The following is a 20,071-nucleotide window of genomic DNA, read 5'->3' on the forward strand; positions in this document are numbered from 1 at the left end:
GATGTAGCTGAGGTTACATCTGTCAGACGAATCCCAAGCCATGAGTGCCTGGAAGATGATTTAGCACTGGAGGCTATTCAGGTACCATTCTTTAAGGTCCTGAAGCACAAACATACTTAATGTTCTAGTCTTCAAATCCCTTTAAGCGTTGCTTTAAGAAAATGTTCTTTCAGAAGAAAACTGTCCTTTTTTCTATAATTTTAACACATGAACACAACAGGGACTGAAAACCTGCTTAGAGTCAGTGAAGCATCAGTAGCTTTTATGGCCCTGAAAGCACAATGCAACCATCTTCCCTTGTAATGCATCTTTAACCAAATCCCATGCTTTCAGGAAATCCCTAAATGATGGTGCAGTATTTGCTACATCTGCACTGTCTTCATTGCTTTCCAGCCACCCTCCTGTTAGCTCACTATCCTTGCAGCAGTAATAAGCTCAGCATTTCTGAGGGCTTCTCTAAACAAATCAGACTTCCCCCTGGGATCAAGGAAGAAGTGAAGCTCTATCTGTGAAACAATTGAGTTGGGCAGTAAGGTGGCCTGAAGAACCTCTCCCAGCAAGGCTCATGACTACAGAACTAGTCTTTTTTTCTACTAGTGTTCTGCATGAACCACTTTCACTTTACATTTGCCTTACTGCATCCTCTTTTAGGAATAACTGGTGGGGGGAGTTCATTGGTACCAAAATATTACGCAGTTGTCAGAGCTGGATCATCACTTGGCCAAAGCATGCAACCGCCTTAACGTCCCTAAAGCTGAGGGTTTACTAGATATCAGCTGGGTCTGCATAAGTGGATTAATCACAAATCCAGAAGTAAGAAAATTTCACCTTTAAATCCGTTATTAATCTGGTGTCAGTCTGCTTATCATATGAATCTTTTAATTCATCTGTATCTTTACTTCATTGGTTTTCTGCTCTAACAATGTCAACTTTTATGACAAGAAGGGGGAAAGCACAACATTATGAGGCCATTAGACAATTGCTCTGAGTCAGGGTAGTCTACAGATTTTGATCTGAAATGGTTAAAGACACATATAATCTTTAATAGTGTGTTCCCGTTTTACAACACAGTCACTTTTGTAAGCAGTTATTCTGACATTAAGTTAACATGAACTTTATTTTGCCATGTGCTGTAACTGTGATATAACAAAATTCCATTAGCCTAATCTGAGGTCGACTGTTAAAGCCCGTTAATGACTGATTCTGATGGGGGATAGTGGTTTATAGAACAAATCCAAATTTCTAGAAATTTTAAATGCCATGTCCTACAGAACGTATAGTATGCCATCCCAGAGCCTGTGCAATTTATTTAAATTATAGGACAAAAGCCAAAGAAACAAAAGACACAGGTCCAGAATTTAGAAGTGGGATTCTGAAGGCTGATGGTCCAGAGATTAGCCACTATCCATCTTTTTTTAATTAAGGACTTGAAATGTTTGAGATCAAGTGGGTTTGTTTGCCTGAGCCAAATGACCACGGACGGCACAAATAACACAATTTCATAATCAGGGCTGAAACAATTCATTAGCTTCTCACAGCGATGTTGGCAGGCAATCAGTCAAGCCTCGTATTACACTCATTAAATCTTATCTGTGTGCACATTCATTAAACCTTTCGCATTCTGTGCCGTTTTTCTTCTATGGTTCTGAAAAGAACCACATATGTATAAAAAACCTAAAATCTCCTTTGCATGATTAAGAAAATTGTGTTATTTGTATGCAGTCTTCAATTAGGCATGTGAACAGATACAGGCTGGCAAATTTCTTTGACGAAGGAATAAAGAAGAAAAGCCAGCAGCGTCGCAGAGCAACAGAAATGCTGACGGAAAGTGGTTCTTTGACAGCATCTCAAAGGCTGTAATATTTTAGAGATGCATAATGCAGTCAAACTCATTTGTCATTCAACAAATAGCTTCTTTGTAGTATTCCTGTGGCATTTCTGTTTGTTTTGTATGTCTTTGCAGTCATTTTGAGTTATTTTGTACACCCGCAGCAGATGGGCCCCTCCCTGAGCCTGGTTCTGTCAGAGGTTTCTTCCTGTTAAAAGGGAGTTTTTCCTTCCCACTGTCGCCAAAGTGCTTGCTCATAGGGGGTCATATGATTGTTGGGTTTTTTCTCTGTATGTATTATTGTAGGGTCTACCTTACAATATAAAGCATCTTGAGGCAACTGTTGTTGTGATTTGGTGCTGTATAAATTAGAGATGGACATAAAAAAGTGGTATCGTGCCATCTCTAATATAAATACAATTGAATTGAATTGAACTAATTTCCATTGACACTAGAAGAGACATACCATACTGTTAGCTCGAAGTTGTCTAAATCCTAAAATCTTTTATTACAATTGCATGATAACAGCAACCAAAACTAAATATTAACTCATAGAATCCTGAATAGAAATCTATTTTACATGTAAGAATGGTAAAGATAAAGGCGGTTGACCCACCCATGATCACCAAAAAAACGATCAATCAACAGCCGAACCAATAAACTTAAGAGCCAGTCGTGTTGTTGCCTCATGAGATTCACAACAATTTCCAGTGTTGTGAATGTTGGGGATGCATATCTCCCTGTTATCATAGTAAAGCTGTAGGCTAGAGTACTCATCGCTTTTCTTGGCATTAATTAGCATTAACATCAATTAGCATTTGTACCCTGATAGGACAAGAGATTGTTCCATATTGAGGAGTTAAGATCTCATTTGGGCACTTAACTTTGTAACCATTCCATTTATCATATTTACTCAGTATAAAGATCTGTTCCTAGAAGGAATTGTTGTTCCTAAAACTGTGCCAATCATAAGTCGTAGATCATGTTTCAGAAAGAGACTAGCAGTGATGTGGCGACAATATCAGGGGAAGTGCATCAGCTCATAAGAATGAAAAACACGGCAACAGTTAGTGTTGCAAAGAGGATAGGTCCCAAAATTAGAGGACTACCTTAACAACCACAGCCTGGAATGTCTACTGGCTCCCATCGTTCCACTACAAAACATTTCGGCAGGAGCCCTTGAGGCTTTGAACAGTGAAGTATGTTGCAGCATGTTAGAGCAGTAACATGCTACTCCCTCTGACTGCATCTGATTCCCTAACAGCAACATGCTTCACAGCTGCACTTACTGACTTACTGTCCCATTAGTACACCTGCTACATTTGAAGAATGTTAGGATAGGCAAAGAACAGATAGACACATAGAGAGATCTGTCAGCTATAAACAGATTGTTTTGTTTCTCTTTAGTTTGCAGTCATGCTCTTATCTTTATACAGCTTTTTATTAACTTTCCTGTTAAAAGTCCAACTATGACTGAACTATGCCACTTCACTCTGTAAGCATGTCAACATCCTCTTAGACTCACTTTCTGTTATTTAGATGACGATAAGGCAAGACATATTTACTTGTATGTGAAGGTTGGCCCTACCTCAGTTGCTTCAGTCTGAGTTCATCAGACTGAAGCAACACCACCACATACAACCTGTTGTATGTGGTGGTGTATGGGCAGAGCCTGACAAACAGGAATCTCTTCTTCACTAAATTTTCTTTTGAGGTGTGGATGGTGACCAATCTTTTAATAAGAGACGAGCACAACGTGGTTTCAAATATAAAGTGATTAATTATGAGCAAAAGAAAACAATCTACAAGCTACTAACTGTGTTTCCATGACAACACTGGCACAATTGTTGACTGACTCTTAACCCACTATTTATCAAACAGACACTTTATCATCAACACCTCTGACGATGGTGGCTTTGAAATGTGAAGTCTTGCTTAATCAGGCTTTTCTCCGAAAGGAGATCAGACCACTGTCACCGCGCTGACAAGTTTGATTTCACTGGAGTTGAACCATTCTATAAGAGAGCCTTTGCTCACGGATTATTCTGTTATTAACAACCTGCTCTTTCAGTGCATGCATAATTAATAAGAGCACAAATTGTAGCTTTTCTCACTACACTGTTCTGACAGCAGGTGTCACTGATTATCAGAAGGTGTCATAGGACAATAACAATCATATTGTGTAACTTCACAACGCAAGATAATGAAGTTTTAGCCATTAGGATGAGTCTAGCAGGCTGTGATCAGATAAAAAAGGGTAACTACCCACTGTAATGATCAATTTACAGTATCTTCTTCTATTTTAAAGTCAATTGACATTGCTGCACCTGCATCCACACTAGTCTTTCACCATATTTGTATTTGGCTGGTTAGAGCCTGCACTACAACTAGGTATGCATATGACCAGTCAGCTGCAGTAGATGTTTAAACACTCATCGTAAGTTGTTAACAGAAATGCTTGTCAGTCAACTAAGTATTTTTGTTTATTAATGAACAGCGCCACTTAACTGTTGTGCATTAATTGAGGTCCATGTCTCTACCGCTGATGATCCCAGACAAGCCCCCAAACGTAACGAATTTCTACTTTTAAAACTAAAAGTGAACACAATTATTCTTCCCAGGAAGGCCAATCGCTGATTTTGCTAGCATCTTTAACAGGTGACTTGCTTGATGCATGTACAACTTTTATCATTAGGCATGAATGTTGAATGAAAGTTCCAATATGATACGTTGATACACTACACCCATTAATTTTCCGTGCCTACTCCTGAGAAGTTAGTTTCCTTATTTTTTGGTTGCTCCTTGGTGAATACATAAGTAAGACTAACACCCTAGCATTAGATTCTTAAGCAATGGGATTCATTAATATTGAACAGCACTTCAAACTTCGTACAGTAACATAAATCAGTGTTGTTATGTGGAGCCAATTATCACCACTTTGAACAAGTTATAATCCTCCTGCTGTCGAAATAGCTAAAAGGAGTGCAAACTGCCACGTATACTCAGCCCCTCATTAAGGCTAATGTCCAAAAGTTTTTGATATTCAAGGGTGTAAAAAATTAGAAGTTGTGCATTTGGTTCTTCGACACTATACTGTGCTGTTTTCTATGCTGCTGGAGAGGTGCACTTACAGAACTAGGGCTGGAGTGGCGGCGCAATTTGGGGGACTCTTTGCCAGCAGTTGAGCTCTTGGCGTTGATGCAGGCATTGTTCTCAGAGTGGACCCTTTTCACCTGACTGGCGGGCTTCTCAAACGGGTCGAAGCCACTCTGCGTGCGCTGAACTCTCACTTTCTTGTCTTCAGGGATGGTGTCCAGGGGCTTGATGACAGAGTCTGTTCCCTGGCAGCTGCGTGTGGACATCTTTGTGACACATATCTGTCAAAAGAGGGGAAGGGGAAGGAGAAGAGAAGTGAAGTGAAGAAAGGAGGGTGAAGATAAATGTGAGCATTAAGAGGGAAAAAAATAGTCCATCTGCGATTACCAGTGTTCAGCCAAAAAACTGACTGTCATCCAGATCCTGCCTGTTTTTCATCTTTCTGTCAGCCTGGGTCTCTTCCCTCCCTGTAGAGCCTCACTGCTACCTCTTTGCTAGGATGAGAGCCTTTTTATCTCCATCTCTCTTTTCTCTGATCAAAACAGCTCCAGCCTCCGTCAGCTCTGCTGCACATGCACTCGCTGCCGGCTGCTGCCGCTGTCCCTAGACTGCGCATACACACAGTCCCACCTTATCTCTGACACACATCTACGCGTTCAGACAATTGTGCAGACATGCTACAGAATGTCTCCAACACGCCCACCGGGCACAGCCCCCAGTACTCACCAACTATTTACAACAAAAAGCGCCTTAGCAGCTGCTCTGCCACCACGGACTGTGTGTACGAGACACAAAAGACCCAGGCAGCATGACATGTTTTGCCACGGTTCCATTCAAGATTAAATATTTAGGTCTGAACTCCACAGCAGGAAGAAGTTCTAATTACTCTAAAACACAAGGAGGAGTCGTCTTGCAGCTCACTGGTTTGCTCTTTACACGGGCCAGGTTTCATTGGACACAATGCAGCTTTTTTCACAGCGCAAGCCCCCTTCCCTGTCACGCTAATGTGATAAGATGTTATAAAAGAATAATATAAAAGCAGCAGCTATTGATCGGGAGGTTAGGTTACCACAGATTACTGAAAACCAGATCCAGGGTGCATTATACAGCACTGTTCAAAAGTCTTGAGCTATCCCTCGAAGAGAGACATGGACTGGTGTTCCACTCATTTTCAGCCCAGTCATGGTATCTGACTATTTTCAGAATATTTAAGCCACTTAACACTAATCTATAAGAAAAACTTGAAAGGCAGTACAGTATGTCTTTAAAAAATTGGGGAAAACTGGACAAATAGAGGACAAAAGGAAACATATCCTAATGTAAACATATTTTCAAAGCCATGTCCTTACAAAATAGGAAGAAATGAATCTGGCCCTTACTGGCACCTACTGTTTGCTGAAACCTCATCACAAATGTCTTGGTGGAAGGGCGACTGTCAAGAAGCCGTTCTTAAGGAAGGTAAACAAAGGTTGATGTACGCAAAATTACACAAGAAGTAGATTGAAAAATCAATGGGAAAAAGGGCTTTGGAGTGATTAATCCAAACTTTAAAGACATTTTGGGCTCTAAGTAATGTCAGTACGAAGGTGTTGAGAAGAGAAGCTTGGCAGTGAGCGTCTACAGCCATGGTAGAAACTCTGTTATGGTTGGAGCTGCAGTTGGAGATCTTGTCAAAACTGATGGAATTATAAACACTCAAAAGTACTGACAGAGTTTGATCCACCACATAATACCATCTAGAGAGCATCTGATTGACATTTGCTTTATTTTTCCTCATGACAATGATCCCAAGTACACTGCAGTAAAATCATATCTGGGTAGAAAAGCACATAATGGAACACTATCAGTCTTGGATTGGTCTGGGATCATTGCGAGAGACAACAGAACAAAAGGCAGCCAGCATCCAAAGAAGACCTTTTAAGGTCCTTCAAGAAGTCTGGAGAACTATTTCTGAAGACTTTTCCTTTTCTATCAGCAAAATGTGGAGACATGATGGATTGCTGAAGAATTTCGCTCAGTGCAAAGGGTGAAACAGTTATTCCTGTTTTTAAGATATCATATTGTATAAACGAAACTACAGGTCTGTAATGATGATGATGTACAATCAGAGGAAAAATTAAAGTGAAGAGCAAAATGTTTACCCCACGCAGCGAAGACAGTGGGAGGGTCTTGGAATATTGCAATGGTAGGTCTGCATGTCCCCTTAAAGCATCAGTTAATACAGGTGGCTCATATTCTGTGACCGTCACTAGATCGCAACCCCAATACTGTAAATCTCCTGACCTGTTAGAGAGCACTTTACACCACTTAGATGAATGTCAAACCAATCCAATAAGCATTTTGTCACCCACCTGCAGGTGTCCAGATAACTTGAGTAATTACAAGTTAAATTACACCTCCCATCCATCCAACCAAGTATTTTTTAGTAATTACGAGTCAGTTACAACAGCTGCAAATCTCCCCACCGACTGCAATACTGACATCTCACTGGCAACCCAGAATAATGATGCTTTCACTGCACACTGTAGCTCTTCCAGCTAAACAGCTTTAGCTGTAAAGTGGAGAGGATGTGCAGCTTCAAAGCTTCAAGTCCGAGAGATCAAAATTCAATTATTGGAAGTATCACACCTAAAAGGTAACAAGATATTCTCAAACCTGTATGAACCAACTGACATCTGGACTTGACACACACTGAACCCTCTGCAGCTTTAAATAAAGTATTCAATCAATTGCATAAAAATTGCATACCTACATGCAACATATTTAGTCCAACATCTCCACAAAGTCAGATAACCATGATCGATGTTTTCCTACTTTCAATTGCAAGTTAAATAATATTTACAAATTCAGCAAATATTTTACAGTTTTGACTGATTCTCTGAAGACAATTCTTTCTTGTCAGTCAAATTCAAAATCACTTTTTTCATATTAGCTCAGTTTAAAAAAAGTTAAGCAATGCGGCCACTTTTATTCAGAAGATTTCAAGCATGAAATTAAACTCCAAGCAAGGGAGTGACATAAGAACACGTTTAGGCAAACGAGCGCGTAAACTGGGCCAAGTAATACACCGGAGTAAGATGTGGAGAAAATAAAAAGAAATGAGGAGGTTGGAGTCACACACGGTAATGAGAATATAGCTGAGTCCCATGCACATCCAGCATGTCCTCAGTGACAGCAGTTGTCATCTGGAGCAGCACATTAAACTAACAAAAACAAATGCAGTCATTTAGGACCTATCGCACTACAAGGCATCAATATTTGATGAGAGTGTCTGTTTAAAGATGTCTAGGTTCCAAGAAGTCAACATCAGAGAATTATAAGAAACCAGAGGCATGAAGGCATGAAGGACACGCACGTCAGTGAAACCAACTAATAAAAGAAGGATAAAACGGTTAATGCAGAACTAAGTTACAGGCTTCTGGAATACCGCACAATGGTATTGACTGTCTTGCCCTCATTTAAAAATTAACCAATGGCAATGCTATTTGTTTCAAGCACTTTCAGCAGTTGACACAACATTTAACTAGCAGCACAGGTACAAAGTAACCATCTTGCTGCTATGTCGTTAAACCACTAATTGTTCTGGAATTTGTTTTATTTTTACATTATTATAATGACCACACTACTCACTTATGCAATGATCTGAATAACTATCCCAGTGCTGGTGATCAAACATCCAATGTAAATGATCTAAGTTAGCCCGAGGATGTGCACGGACACCTGCTCTAAGTGTGTTGGGTTTCCTAGAAAGTGCTGTTCAAACCTCATCAGAGACAGTAGCATTACTCTTTTAAAAGTGAAACAGATTCTATATGTGGTCCTGTGTGGCACAAGAGTCAGAATCCTCTTTGCTTAGCCAGGTTTGTGTGCACAAACAAGGAATTTGACTCCAGTTTACTTGCTTGTTGCTTCATTGCCGGACTTTGTATTGAGAGTTTGGAACAAAACACCCCTATTAGAGTGTGTGTCGCTGGTGTCACGAAGCACATTAATGTGCTGCTACAGAGAGCTTTTTGAACACGGATCTCATCTCCTCAACATTTTCCCTACAACAAACATTCAGATTATAAGAATCCATCTCATTCACTACATTACAAACTGTCATTAGAGTAATACCCAAATAATACAGTAGCCATGTGTGAGTTACATCACTGCTGCCCAGGACCACATTACACAGGCTGCTTTCTTGCTTAATTGCAGTCACGACCCTGAAATTCATAGATGGACTAGTGAATGAGTAAATGTTCAACACTGAATCCACATCACACATCACATTTAACAGCTAAAGTGGAAAACTGCATGGGTAAATTAGCAGCCTAAAATGTCCTGGCGGTCACTGGTTGCACATGTCACTTACCAAACTACTGAGATTAAAATAAGCAGCGTGGATCCCAAACTCACTGAGCAATTACACACAGAGGCTCTGTGAAAAGTCTAGCACTGAGAATATCCCACTGCACATATCAACTATCAAGGTCAGGCATTAAGCAACTTTGATCTGCTAAAAATCCTAAACCTGTTTTATCCACGGCTTCATCTAATAGCGTTTTACTTTCCACAAGAACAAAGAGCTAATGTTTAAAAATAACAGAAAAATGTAACAGTGTTGCAAATAAGATGAGCGATTATTGCTGAATAAAATCACGACTCTTGTGATTTAGTGCACACAGTGGTAAAACAAACTTCTTATTTCAAGTTATTTCAAAGCTGAGCGCGTTCTCAGGGCTGCTGCTAATTCCTTACATGGCAGCCGCACATTAGAGCTCTGAAAATTTTAAACTGGATATATTTAAACTTTACTTTAAAACGAAGTTTATTTTCGCTTTAGTGTGTCAGCAGATCAAAGTGAAACTCATTTTACTGATTGAACAGGTGTTCTTCTAGTGGCTGCAATTCTAGCAGTGCTAAAGAGACTCAGCAGCAGATAACAATCAAGTAACAAATTCAATTCAATTTTAGTTTTATTTATACAGCACCAAATCACAACAACAGTCACCTGAAGGCGCTTTATATTGCACAGTAGACCCTACAATAATACATACAGAGAAAAACCCAACAATCATATGACCCCCTATGAGCAAGCACTTTGGCGACAGTGGGAAGGAAAAACTTCCTTTTAACAGGAAGAAACCAGGCTCAGAGAGGGGCGGGGCCATCTGAATCATATGTGTGAATCATATGAATCATATTCACCCACCAGAGAATCTATACCGCACTACATGCTGTAAATTGAAAAACAGTAGAGATGGGTTTGACAGTGGCTTGCAAACTCTCCTGGGCAGCCTCGCAGACCTGGGCAACCTAAATACAACAATTAAACACAAAAAGCCACATAATATTTACATAATAGTGAAAGCTTTTCTAATTGGGAATATTTTAGCTTTCAACTTTTCTCTGTCTTGGCTGAAGATAACAACTCTAGACATTATATACTATTTTCTAACATTTTCATTTAGGTTTGATTGAAAAAAGGAAGATAAATGGAGCAAGCTGTCTGAGCTGATTATGCGATGCAAATTTCAAACAGCTTTGAGATATGTAGACCCAAATTATACTGACTAAACCTTGTATAGGACTGAGTGAGGTGGTAATCAAACCTCCAGATGAGTCTCATCAATCTCATAAAGTTGTATTTCTGCATGCTGTGGCAGCTGCACACTACCTGCTCAGTAACAAGCAGCAGATAGGCAGTGGATATATTTGAGCTTAGCAGCTAAAGAGGTATTTCTCTCATGAGTTGGCAATGAGGACAGGGCTAAACAAAGAGTACTGCACAAAGAATTGTCAGATGGCCAGAAACATGACTCAAACTGAATCCCATTGTTTCTTCGTGCCCTCTGGATGTGTAAGCAGGCAACATGACCACGATATTTACTTCTTAAAAACGCTTTGGGGAAAGACAGTGTGCTACATATTATCATCCATCCAGACTGACTGGTTTACGGCGGTATGTAGAGGCCTTGCTGCATCTGGCTTTTCTCTGTTGCCAAGACAGGAACACCCCACCAAGACAGGGAAAACCCGCCGCAGATGCAATTACACCATATCGATTCTTATTGAAGGACAGCCTCTTTAATCACTACTACCCTCCACCATCAACACTCTGATATACCAACACACACAGAGACAAATAAACAAACTACATTGTTTTGCTATCTATAATTTATTCTGCACTGACCCCTTTGCCCCACAGGGATCACTGAAGATTCATCTTATCGTAGTGTTGTCATACGGTGATGAAAATCCAGGGCAGGAACGAGCGCAGCCAGGACCACACTAATGCAACCATCTCCACAGGAGTAGTTACTGATGACATTAGCTTGAACGATGACAAGAACCTCAGAGGCCATAAAAGACCAATAAGCCATAAAGCCTACTTGTGTGCTCGTGCTAACTCAAAGCTATCAACCATGGAAACTTGGCTCACATTGAGGCTCAACCCACAGCACGAATGCATTTCCATTTTGCACATGGTGTGGACACACTTCATGAAGACAAAGTCAGGCAACACGTCATCTGTACTCAGTCCCACAGCTCGACCTATAGGGTCAACCTTAAATGATGAGACTGTCTCTGTGCAAGTATGAAAATACTGAGTTGGAAGTTTTAACATATTACAGAAGTTACTTTGTTATGAAGTATTGCAGCTCCCTTTTTGGCACACACACACCTAGTTTCCAGTATCCTTGAGTTCTGCTGGCACTCATTAAATGCACCAGAAAAATAAAACATGCAAATGGATCTGCTGTGGGTCTTCATCATTTTGAATGCCAGCCCTAAGATATTGTGGATGAGAGTCTTAATTATCATACGTGGTGGAATAAAAGTATCCCAACAGATAAATTATGGCCTAGATAGAGACTTTTCATTGCAGCGATACGTACTGCATTTGCAGTTCTCATATTTTCACCTCATCTTGCATTTGGACCACCTTCAACAGGCTTTGACATCTAGAAATCCCACAGCGGTGAGACAATGACAACATATTACTTACTTCTGAGTAAGTCCTTGAAAGGGAGACATAACATCATTAATCTCCACTTCAACGACACAAAGCAACGTTGACATGTTTTAGAGATGCACTCAGTAGACTTTGGAGAAACATCAGCAGCTGAGCATCCGCACAGTCGATGCAATAGGCAGAAATCACAAATGAAAGTTAGCCTTTAACTGAGCCCACTTTACAGAACAGTCACACAGGCACACGTAAAAGAAGAGGTGAGATCTAATTTTACAATGCTTTGATTTAATATAATAAATAATACATGTTTTTGACGCTATTAGAGTAACAGATGGCATGCTTGAAAAACGAAGGCCACACAGAAGTACAGGTCAGTCAGTTTGCATGAACTCCTACTGTAGGTGAAAATGCCCAACTTTACAACCTTAAAGTAAATTTGGTGTGGGTGAAGGGTCTTGGGCATCTCACCCCTGATGAGACCCTGTGGCAGACATGCTGGAGACAGTGTGTCTCTTTCTCTCTCCTTTGTAGTGGGTAGAGCTAGAGGAGGTGACTGGCAAGAAAATATACTGTGAAGCTCAGAAAAGTGAAGAAAGTGAAAAAGATGCAGTTACTACCTCTCAGTTAAATACATGTGACCTTGTTCCTTAACAGCATAGGAATTACAAGAAGCTATGAATTAACTCCATTTACAGGTGAACTGTGAGGCTCAAGGAGAATTACACTGAAAAGGATGGAAACATTCAGAAGATGTGTTGTATCAGAGTATTGGCCTGATAAAAATGTAGGAAAATCAAACGCTACATAATTTATGGCATCACTACTCAAAGAAATGATCATGGACAATAGGGCTGCCACGATTTGTCGACTAGTCACGATTACGTCGACTATCAAAATCGTCGACGACTGATTTAATAGTCGACGCGTCGTTTGAAACTTTGTAAGATCACAAAAGACGCAGGACTAAGTGGCAGGATTTAAGAGTGTAATAACGGACTGAAACAGAAGATGGCAGCATTGCATGTACAAGGATGTCAGCTACCGTTAAACCCCGAAGAAGAAGAAGAAGAAGAAGAAGAAGCTGTGTCCCAGAATTCATAGCGCGGCCCAGCGCAGTTTCCAACAATGGCGGCAGCTAGTTAGTTTTAATATTACTCTTATTATTCTTTCTGGGTCACAAAATAAACGTTTAACATATTTTCAGGCGAGAATGTAGCTGTGTAAACCTCAAATATCTGCTCAGTTTATCAGGACACCACATATTTTCAAAAGCGCTCCGACGTTTTCGGAGACGTCTGTTACCCACTAGCTCGTTAGCGAGCCGGGGGCTAGGTCACTAGCGCCGTGAGAACACCGGACTCCCCGCAAATCGTTTTCAAACCCACCGCCGTCTTTCGCTACTCAGGTTAAATATATATGAGTCACTTAGATAACTTAAAATGTTATTGTTTGGCTTTTTTTTTTTAGTATTTTATTTGTTCCTGAGTAAATCAGTTTGTCTGAGATTAAAGTTATAGTTTTTGCACAGCTGAATAAACGTCAAGCAGACAGCTGATTATCAGAAGTGTGAGATGCTCGAGAATATACTCCAGTGTCCTGTTATATTTTAGATAGCAAGGAGTTTATTAAACTTCACCGAAACAATTGCAAATTTCATTAAAATTTAACAAACTATCATCTTGTCTTTATTTTTAGTTAGCACAGACCTTAAACACTTAAAGCTGTAAGCTAATGATAGTTATATAAGAGCAGATGCTGCTGGTGCAATAAGCTGTAGTTTTACGTCTAATGGATGATGATCTGATTAGTCGACTAATCGCAAAAATAATCGGTGACTAGTCGACTATCAAAATAATCGTTTGTGGCAGCCCTAATGGACAAATATCTCGCGGGACTACAAGTCAAAAACAAGCATAGACTCGGACAGGCAGCTCCAAGACTGATGATTCTAAGACTGCACAGGCAGAGAATCAAGCATTGGATCTAACTATAAAAGTAAGTATTATTATTAAAGTAATAACAGTAATTAGTAATATTATTTTCCCAAACTGAATTTATAATGAATAATGAAACTAGAACCCTGAGTTTAATTACTCAGCTCGTAACGACAGAGGGTAAAACTCTAAATATCACAGTTTATGTTTGTTACGGACCTCTCATATTAAAAAACCCAATAACAGCGATTTCAGAGATGTGCAGAGGTCTGTCCAGGATCACACTGGTTGCTTGACAGCATTTACTGACTGTGTTTCAACATGTCGATGGATGTTAACATGAAATGCTGTCAGAATATACTAAACTCTGAACTCGGTCTGGATTCAAACATTCAGTTTTAATTAGGTGTCCTAATAATCTTTAAGAATATACTAGAATTTACTGTAGAAACATTAGAACTACTGCTTGTATTTGTCATGCAGTCCTATAGAATAAGCTTGGGAACAGGCTTAATGAATAACAAACTATAAGATGTCGTTTTGCAAAGACGCTTCGGCATCTATCACTGCATCACTGTGTGAAATGTCTTACAAATATCACCCATGTGCATCAGTATCTCAGGTTCAGTGACCAGTGCCAACCAGCCTCGTCTCTTAGAATGACCGAAGCTTCTGAGGTCCAGTTACCTTCCTGGAGGAGGAAGTGTTCTGGCCAGTTAATGACTCAGGCAACCCTCCTACCTCCCTGATTAGTGTAGCCAGTCATTGCCTATGATTGGGACACTGGAGAACGAAAGGTCCAGAGACATAAATGACTAAATTGGCTCACTTCCCAGTTGTTCCAGCTTCAGGACAGTGCTCGGTCACTCAAGAGAACAGCTGTGACGTCGCCAGCTCCTTACCTCAACCTCCGCCCCCCTCTGACTTCGCTCCTTCCTAAGCCCTGGCACGTTAGCCCTCGCTCATCATCAAACACTGTCACATAAGGCTGTGAAACCCAAGCCAAGAGTGCAGCATTAGAATAAAAACAATTTAATGAGCAGAGCAACATTTGGCTTTTTTATAATGCAGAAGTGCTAGTGGCAATTTTCTGATTTTGTCTCCCTGAAGACAAGGGCTGCTCTGAGGATTCATTACACGGAAGTGAAGAAGTTGAAGAATGGAGAAGAAGGAGGGAGGGAGGGTGGGGCACGTAAACGAGAATGATCAGCTTGCAGAACTAGGGGAACCTATATAGATGACAGCTGGAAGGAGCGTGTTTGGAGGCGTGGTCCTGCTCCTGAAATTCCCATACATAATCTCCAACAGTTACTCTATTCTCAGTAACGCATCTTTGTAGCATCTGCTTGGCAACTGACTATAATATTATTATCCAGCTGTTTGTCAAAACTCTCCCCGTGATCCCCCAACATGGCCAACACAGCAAACACAACTAACACAGCTCTGGTCTTCCGCTGTGTACCATAACTAAGGTTACAGCTAACTTTATAGTTAATCTGTGTAGTAAACAAGAGTAAATGTCAGTGGATATCTTTGCATAAACTTCCATGGCACTTCATTTAGCTGTTGTTGAGGTATTGGAGGCTGGACCAGAGTGTTTGACGCACAAGAGCGCTATCATGTTATTGGCATTGTTAAGCCCCTTAATGACCGCTAGCATACTCTGCTCTGCAGCACTCTAGTATTTAAAAACCAGTTTTATGTAACAGTCCACTTGAAATCAGCATAACAAAACAGCATTACTAGATGCAGATCTCAGGTCTAATAGGGCATTTACCACTGACTCATTAGCACAAGTGCCACTAAAGTAAACACATTCACTTTGTAGCCACTTGATGATATGAATCACACCATGTGCCACTGACTCCATCTCCAGGGATTTGCATCTGAATAAAAGTATCGTGTTCGCTGTCAGAGACCTGCCTAGGTGAGGGTCTTACACTGAAGGGACCATTCCTTACTTCTCTTTCTAGGAGCCGGTACAGACAATATTGATGCTCTGGATTTATTTGATGCGCAGGTATTGGTAGTAATCCCTACAAACCTGGACAAACAAAACTTGTCTTAGTGGGTGCAATCCATCGAGGACAAGGTTAAGACAAAGTGGTGGTACAAACACAGGGTAAGAAAAGCTTTTGCTTGGAAGCTGTGTTTTTGTGCTTGTTTTCAGTCTCACAAAGCCAGTCCTCTCACAGCACATCTCTCACAGTAGGATTATAGTCAGGGAAATATCCACTGCAACTGCCTGAACTTGGCAGCTTGAATTCTGACAAATTCCTTAAGGATAGGTAGCAACCAACCTTTTTAGCTAAACAGACCTTAGCTCATATGGTTATGCGGTATCTAACCTGTGATCAGAGGTAGTGTTTGTCTTACAAGCATCAACTTTACCAAGCTTGTTTTTACTTCAATAAACAAGAAATGTCCATTCCTCATCCAAATACTTGAGGCATACAGTGATGCTTACTCTTGGGAAGAGGCTGTACACAAGTTGTAACAGTCGCATGTTTGTGTTTTAGCAGTGTCCAACATGTGGATCTGCACATAGGCCCAACACTGTTCAACTTTAGTACAGTACAGTCCCCAGAGCAGGAAACAAAGGGCAACGGGATCCAGGACAAGACAACCAGACTAATGTCTAAGTCCAACTGTAAAACTCTCCTCCTCTTCATAGGACAGTAAGTCAAAACAATTCTGCAGAACCAACACATGTTCCAATTGAAGTCGGGTTTATACATAAAGATTTCATATTATAGCAACAGCCTCAGAGTCCCACACAGTGCTTGTCATGCTAAGGCTTTTGAAAGTAGAACAATATCCTTCCAAACATACAATGTGGCAATCACACTTTTAACAGAAAGAAGAGACATTTGGGCATTATTATAATATGTACAGTGGGGCAAAAAAGTATTTAGTCAGCCACCGATTGTGCAAGTTCCCCCACCTAAAATGATGACAGAGGTCAGTAATTTGCACCAGAGGTACACTTCAACTGTGAGAGACAGAATGTGAAAAAAAAATCCATGAATCCACATGGTAGGCTTTGTAAAGAATTTATTCGTAAATTAGGGTGGAAAATAAGTATTTGGTCACCTCAAACAAGGAAAATCTCTGGCTCTCACAGACCTGTAACGTCTTCTGTAAGAAGCTTTTCTGTCCCCCACTCGTTACCTGTATGAATGGCACCTGTTTGAACTCATCATCTGTATAAAAGACACCTGTCCACAGCCTCAAACAGTCAGACTCCAAACTCCGCCATGGCCAAGACCAAAGAGCTTTCGAAGGACACCAGGAAAAGTATTGTAGACCTGCACCAGACTGGGAAGAGTGAATCTACAATAGGCAAGCAGCTTGGTGTGAAAAAATCAACTGTGGGAGCAATCATCAGAAAATGGAAGACATACAAGACCACCGATAATCTCCCTCGATCTGGGGCTCCACGCAAGATCTCATCCCGTGGGGTCAAAATGATCATGAGAACGGTGAGCAAAGATCCCAGAACCACACGGGGGGACCTGGTGAATGACCTGCAGAGAGCTGGGACCAAAGTAACAAAGGTCACCATCAGTAACACACTACAACGGCAGGGAATCAAATCCCGCAGTGCCAGACGTGTTCCGCTGCTGAAGCCAGTGCATGTCCAGGCCCGTCTGAAGTTTGCCAGAGAGCACATGGATGATACAGCAGAGGATTGGGAGAATGTCATGTGGTCAGATGAAACCAAAGTAGAACTTTTTGGTATAAACTCAACTCGTCGTGTTTGGAGGAAGAAGAATACTGAGTTGCATCCCAAGAACACCATACCTACTGTGAAGCATGGGGGTGGAAACATCATGCTATGGGGCTGTTTTTCTGCCAAGGGGACAGGACGACTGATCCGTGTTAAGGACAGAATGAATGGGGCCATGTATCGTGAGATTTTGAGCCAAAACCTCCTTCCATCAGTGAGAACTTTGAAGATGAAACGAGGCTGGGTCTTCCAACATGACAATGATCCAAAACACACCGCCCGGGCAACAAAGGAGTGGCTCCGTAAGAAGCATTTGAAAGTCCTGGAGTGGCCTAGCCAGTCTCCAGACCTCAACCCCATAGAAAATCTGTGGCGGGAGTTGAAAGTCCGTGTTGCTCGGCGACAGCCCCAAAACATCACTGCTCTCGAGAAGATCTGCATGGAGGAATGGGCCAAAATACCAGCTACTGTGTGTGCAAACCTGGTAAAGACCTATAGTAAACGTTTGACCTCTGTTATTGCCAACAAAGGTTATGTTACAAAGTATTGAGTTGTATTTTTGTTATTGACCAAATACTCATTTTCCACCCTGATTTACCAATAAATTCTTTACAAATCCTACCATGTGGATTCATGGATATTTTTTTTTCACATTCTGTCTCTCACAGTTGAAGTGTACCTCTGGTGCAAATTACTGACCTCTGTCATCATTTTAGGTGGGGGAACTTGCACAATCGGTGGCTGACTAAATACTTTTTTGCCCCACTGTAGCTACTTTGGATGCATAAGCAAGTGATCCATGGTCCCAATCTGACCTGAAAGTCATGGGCTGGGTTTGACTTGGATAACACCAAGATTTGATTTATCACAATACACCTAATGTGTGGCTAATATATGCTGCACCTGTGACAAGCTCACCCTGAGGAAACACTGTCTGTCATTGGATTCATCTAAGAAGTTGGAATGGAGTTCTTGGAAAGGATACTGCTGGCTATAGATGACATTTAGTCTGACCTAGATCATTAGTTCAAACATACTGACTCACTCAAAATAACATCTTTTTGTTTTGGTTTGTTTTGCTCCATTGTTTTTTACAGCCAAGACTTACAAAGTCTTGTGTGGCTCGTCTGCTCTGGCTGAAGAATGAAGCCAGAGCAGAAGTGCCAGATAGTTTCCTCAAGTGACCACTTAAGTCTGGGTCCAAAAGCAAGTCAATCCCCACAGACTCCAATGTTTTTACAGCCTGGTACGGAAAAATGGATGTCTGCTAGGCCTGACCACACTATGTTCAGTATCTTAACTGGACCTCTAGATTGTGTATAACTTGCTGTCAACACCTTTTGGAGTATTTTAATTGAATTATCTGCATCACAATCCACTGCTATTCAAAAAGTTTGTGTATCAGTTTTGTAGAGTGAAATTTTCTTAGTTTGTAACTTAGTAGTAACTGGCAGGTACGCGGGTACTCGCACAGGATGGAGTACTAAGTTGTGCTACTCAGCACTCCAAATATAGTCACTTCTGGCTCCCGCAAACCAACATGTCAGAGTCAAAACCAATAAGTGATGTCACAGTGGAGCTGACCACAGTAAGTAAAGTAGAGCTGCACAGTTAGGTATTCCTGCAGACATATAAACACAGAGGAAGCCAAGTTGGCCTCCACTTATGCCTTCCATTGAGTGCAGCATGAACAGCCTTTCAAGCTTCTCCATTAAGAGGACACTACTCTCGATTTGGCTCTTTATTCTGACACTTATGCTCTCAAACAGATTACACCCTGTGTCTCCTGTTTCAGCCCTCCTTCCTTATTCTCTCTACTTCCTAACAGCTTGGCTTGTCTTCCCAAGGAGCTGCATATGGCCCTGCAGAAAGGCTCGCACACATCCACGAGACGCTACCACAGATGGTAAATGGCCTGTCCCTGTCTTCCTCTCTCTCTCCCCCTTTCGCTCATCCTCCCCACAATGCCCACATTCCATCCCTCCGGGCTCGGAAAAAGAGGAGCGTGTTGCAAATTTGCCCAAAGTGGGACATCATATTGTAGAGTGAGCAGAAAAACGCTGCAGCGGAACATCCCGTCCATTAGACGAGTACACATCAGCACCCATTTCAGCGCCACAACGGAAATGCTACCTATTAGCATGAGGGAGGGGGGGGAGTGAAGGAAAGAAGGAGGGGAGCTGACAGTAGTGACGTTAAGATTTGACTTTGTTGCGAAAACTGCAGACACACACTGGCACAGACACTCAATGTCTTCTCGCTACTTCCCTTCTACCCTCAGAGTCCCTCATCACATCCTCCCCACTGACACAAACTGATACTCAGGTGGACTACTTTCAGGCTGTCATGCATGCCAGTATGACAGCCTATCATTACTCCGGTCCTGAACAAAAAGCCTAGTACGCACACTATGCTCGCACATAAATCAAATCCATTCCCCCTAAATGCACATATGCTGACGCCCTTGCACATCTGTACATTGTACAGTGTTACGTGTGTATGTGTGGTGTGTCTGGGGAATA

The 20,071-nt window shown here is 41.3% G+C and overlaps 1 protein-coding gene across 5 annotated transcripts in view; it reads right to left on the bottom strand.

The window, feature by feature from the left end:
- cdk14 (cyclin dependent kinase 14) overlaps positions 1-20,071 on the bottom strand; it is a 229,249-nt gene that overhangs the window by 147,734 nt on the left and 61,444 nt on the right. For 4 of the 5 annotated variants that reach the window (XM_085290547.1, XM_085290548.1, XM_085290549.1 and 1 more), the window contains one exon: positions 4,960-5,205. In XM_085290547.1, coding sequence (XP_085146673.1) covers positions 4,960-5,205 — 246 coding nt within the window. Of the gene's footprint in view, positions 1-4,959; positions 5,206-5,311; positions 5,476-20,071 lie in introns of those variants that run through there. The other variant, XM_085290550.1, reaches the window with a different exon arrangement.

Source organism: Mchenga conophoros, linkage group LG11 (genome assembly GCF_057382185.1).
Source record: "Mchenga conophoros isolate Kocher_MC1m ecotype Shallow Benthic linkage group LG11, M_conophoros_male_GT1.1, whole genome shotgun sequence".
Taxonomy (NCBI): domain Eukaryota; kingdom Metazoa; phylum Chordata; class Actinopteri; order Cichliformes; family Cichlidae; genus Mchenga; species Mchenga conophoros.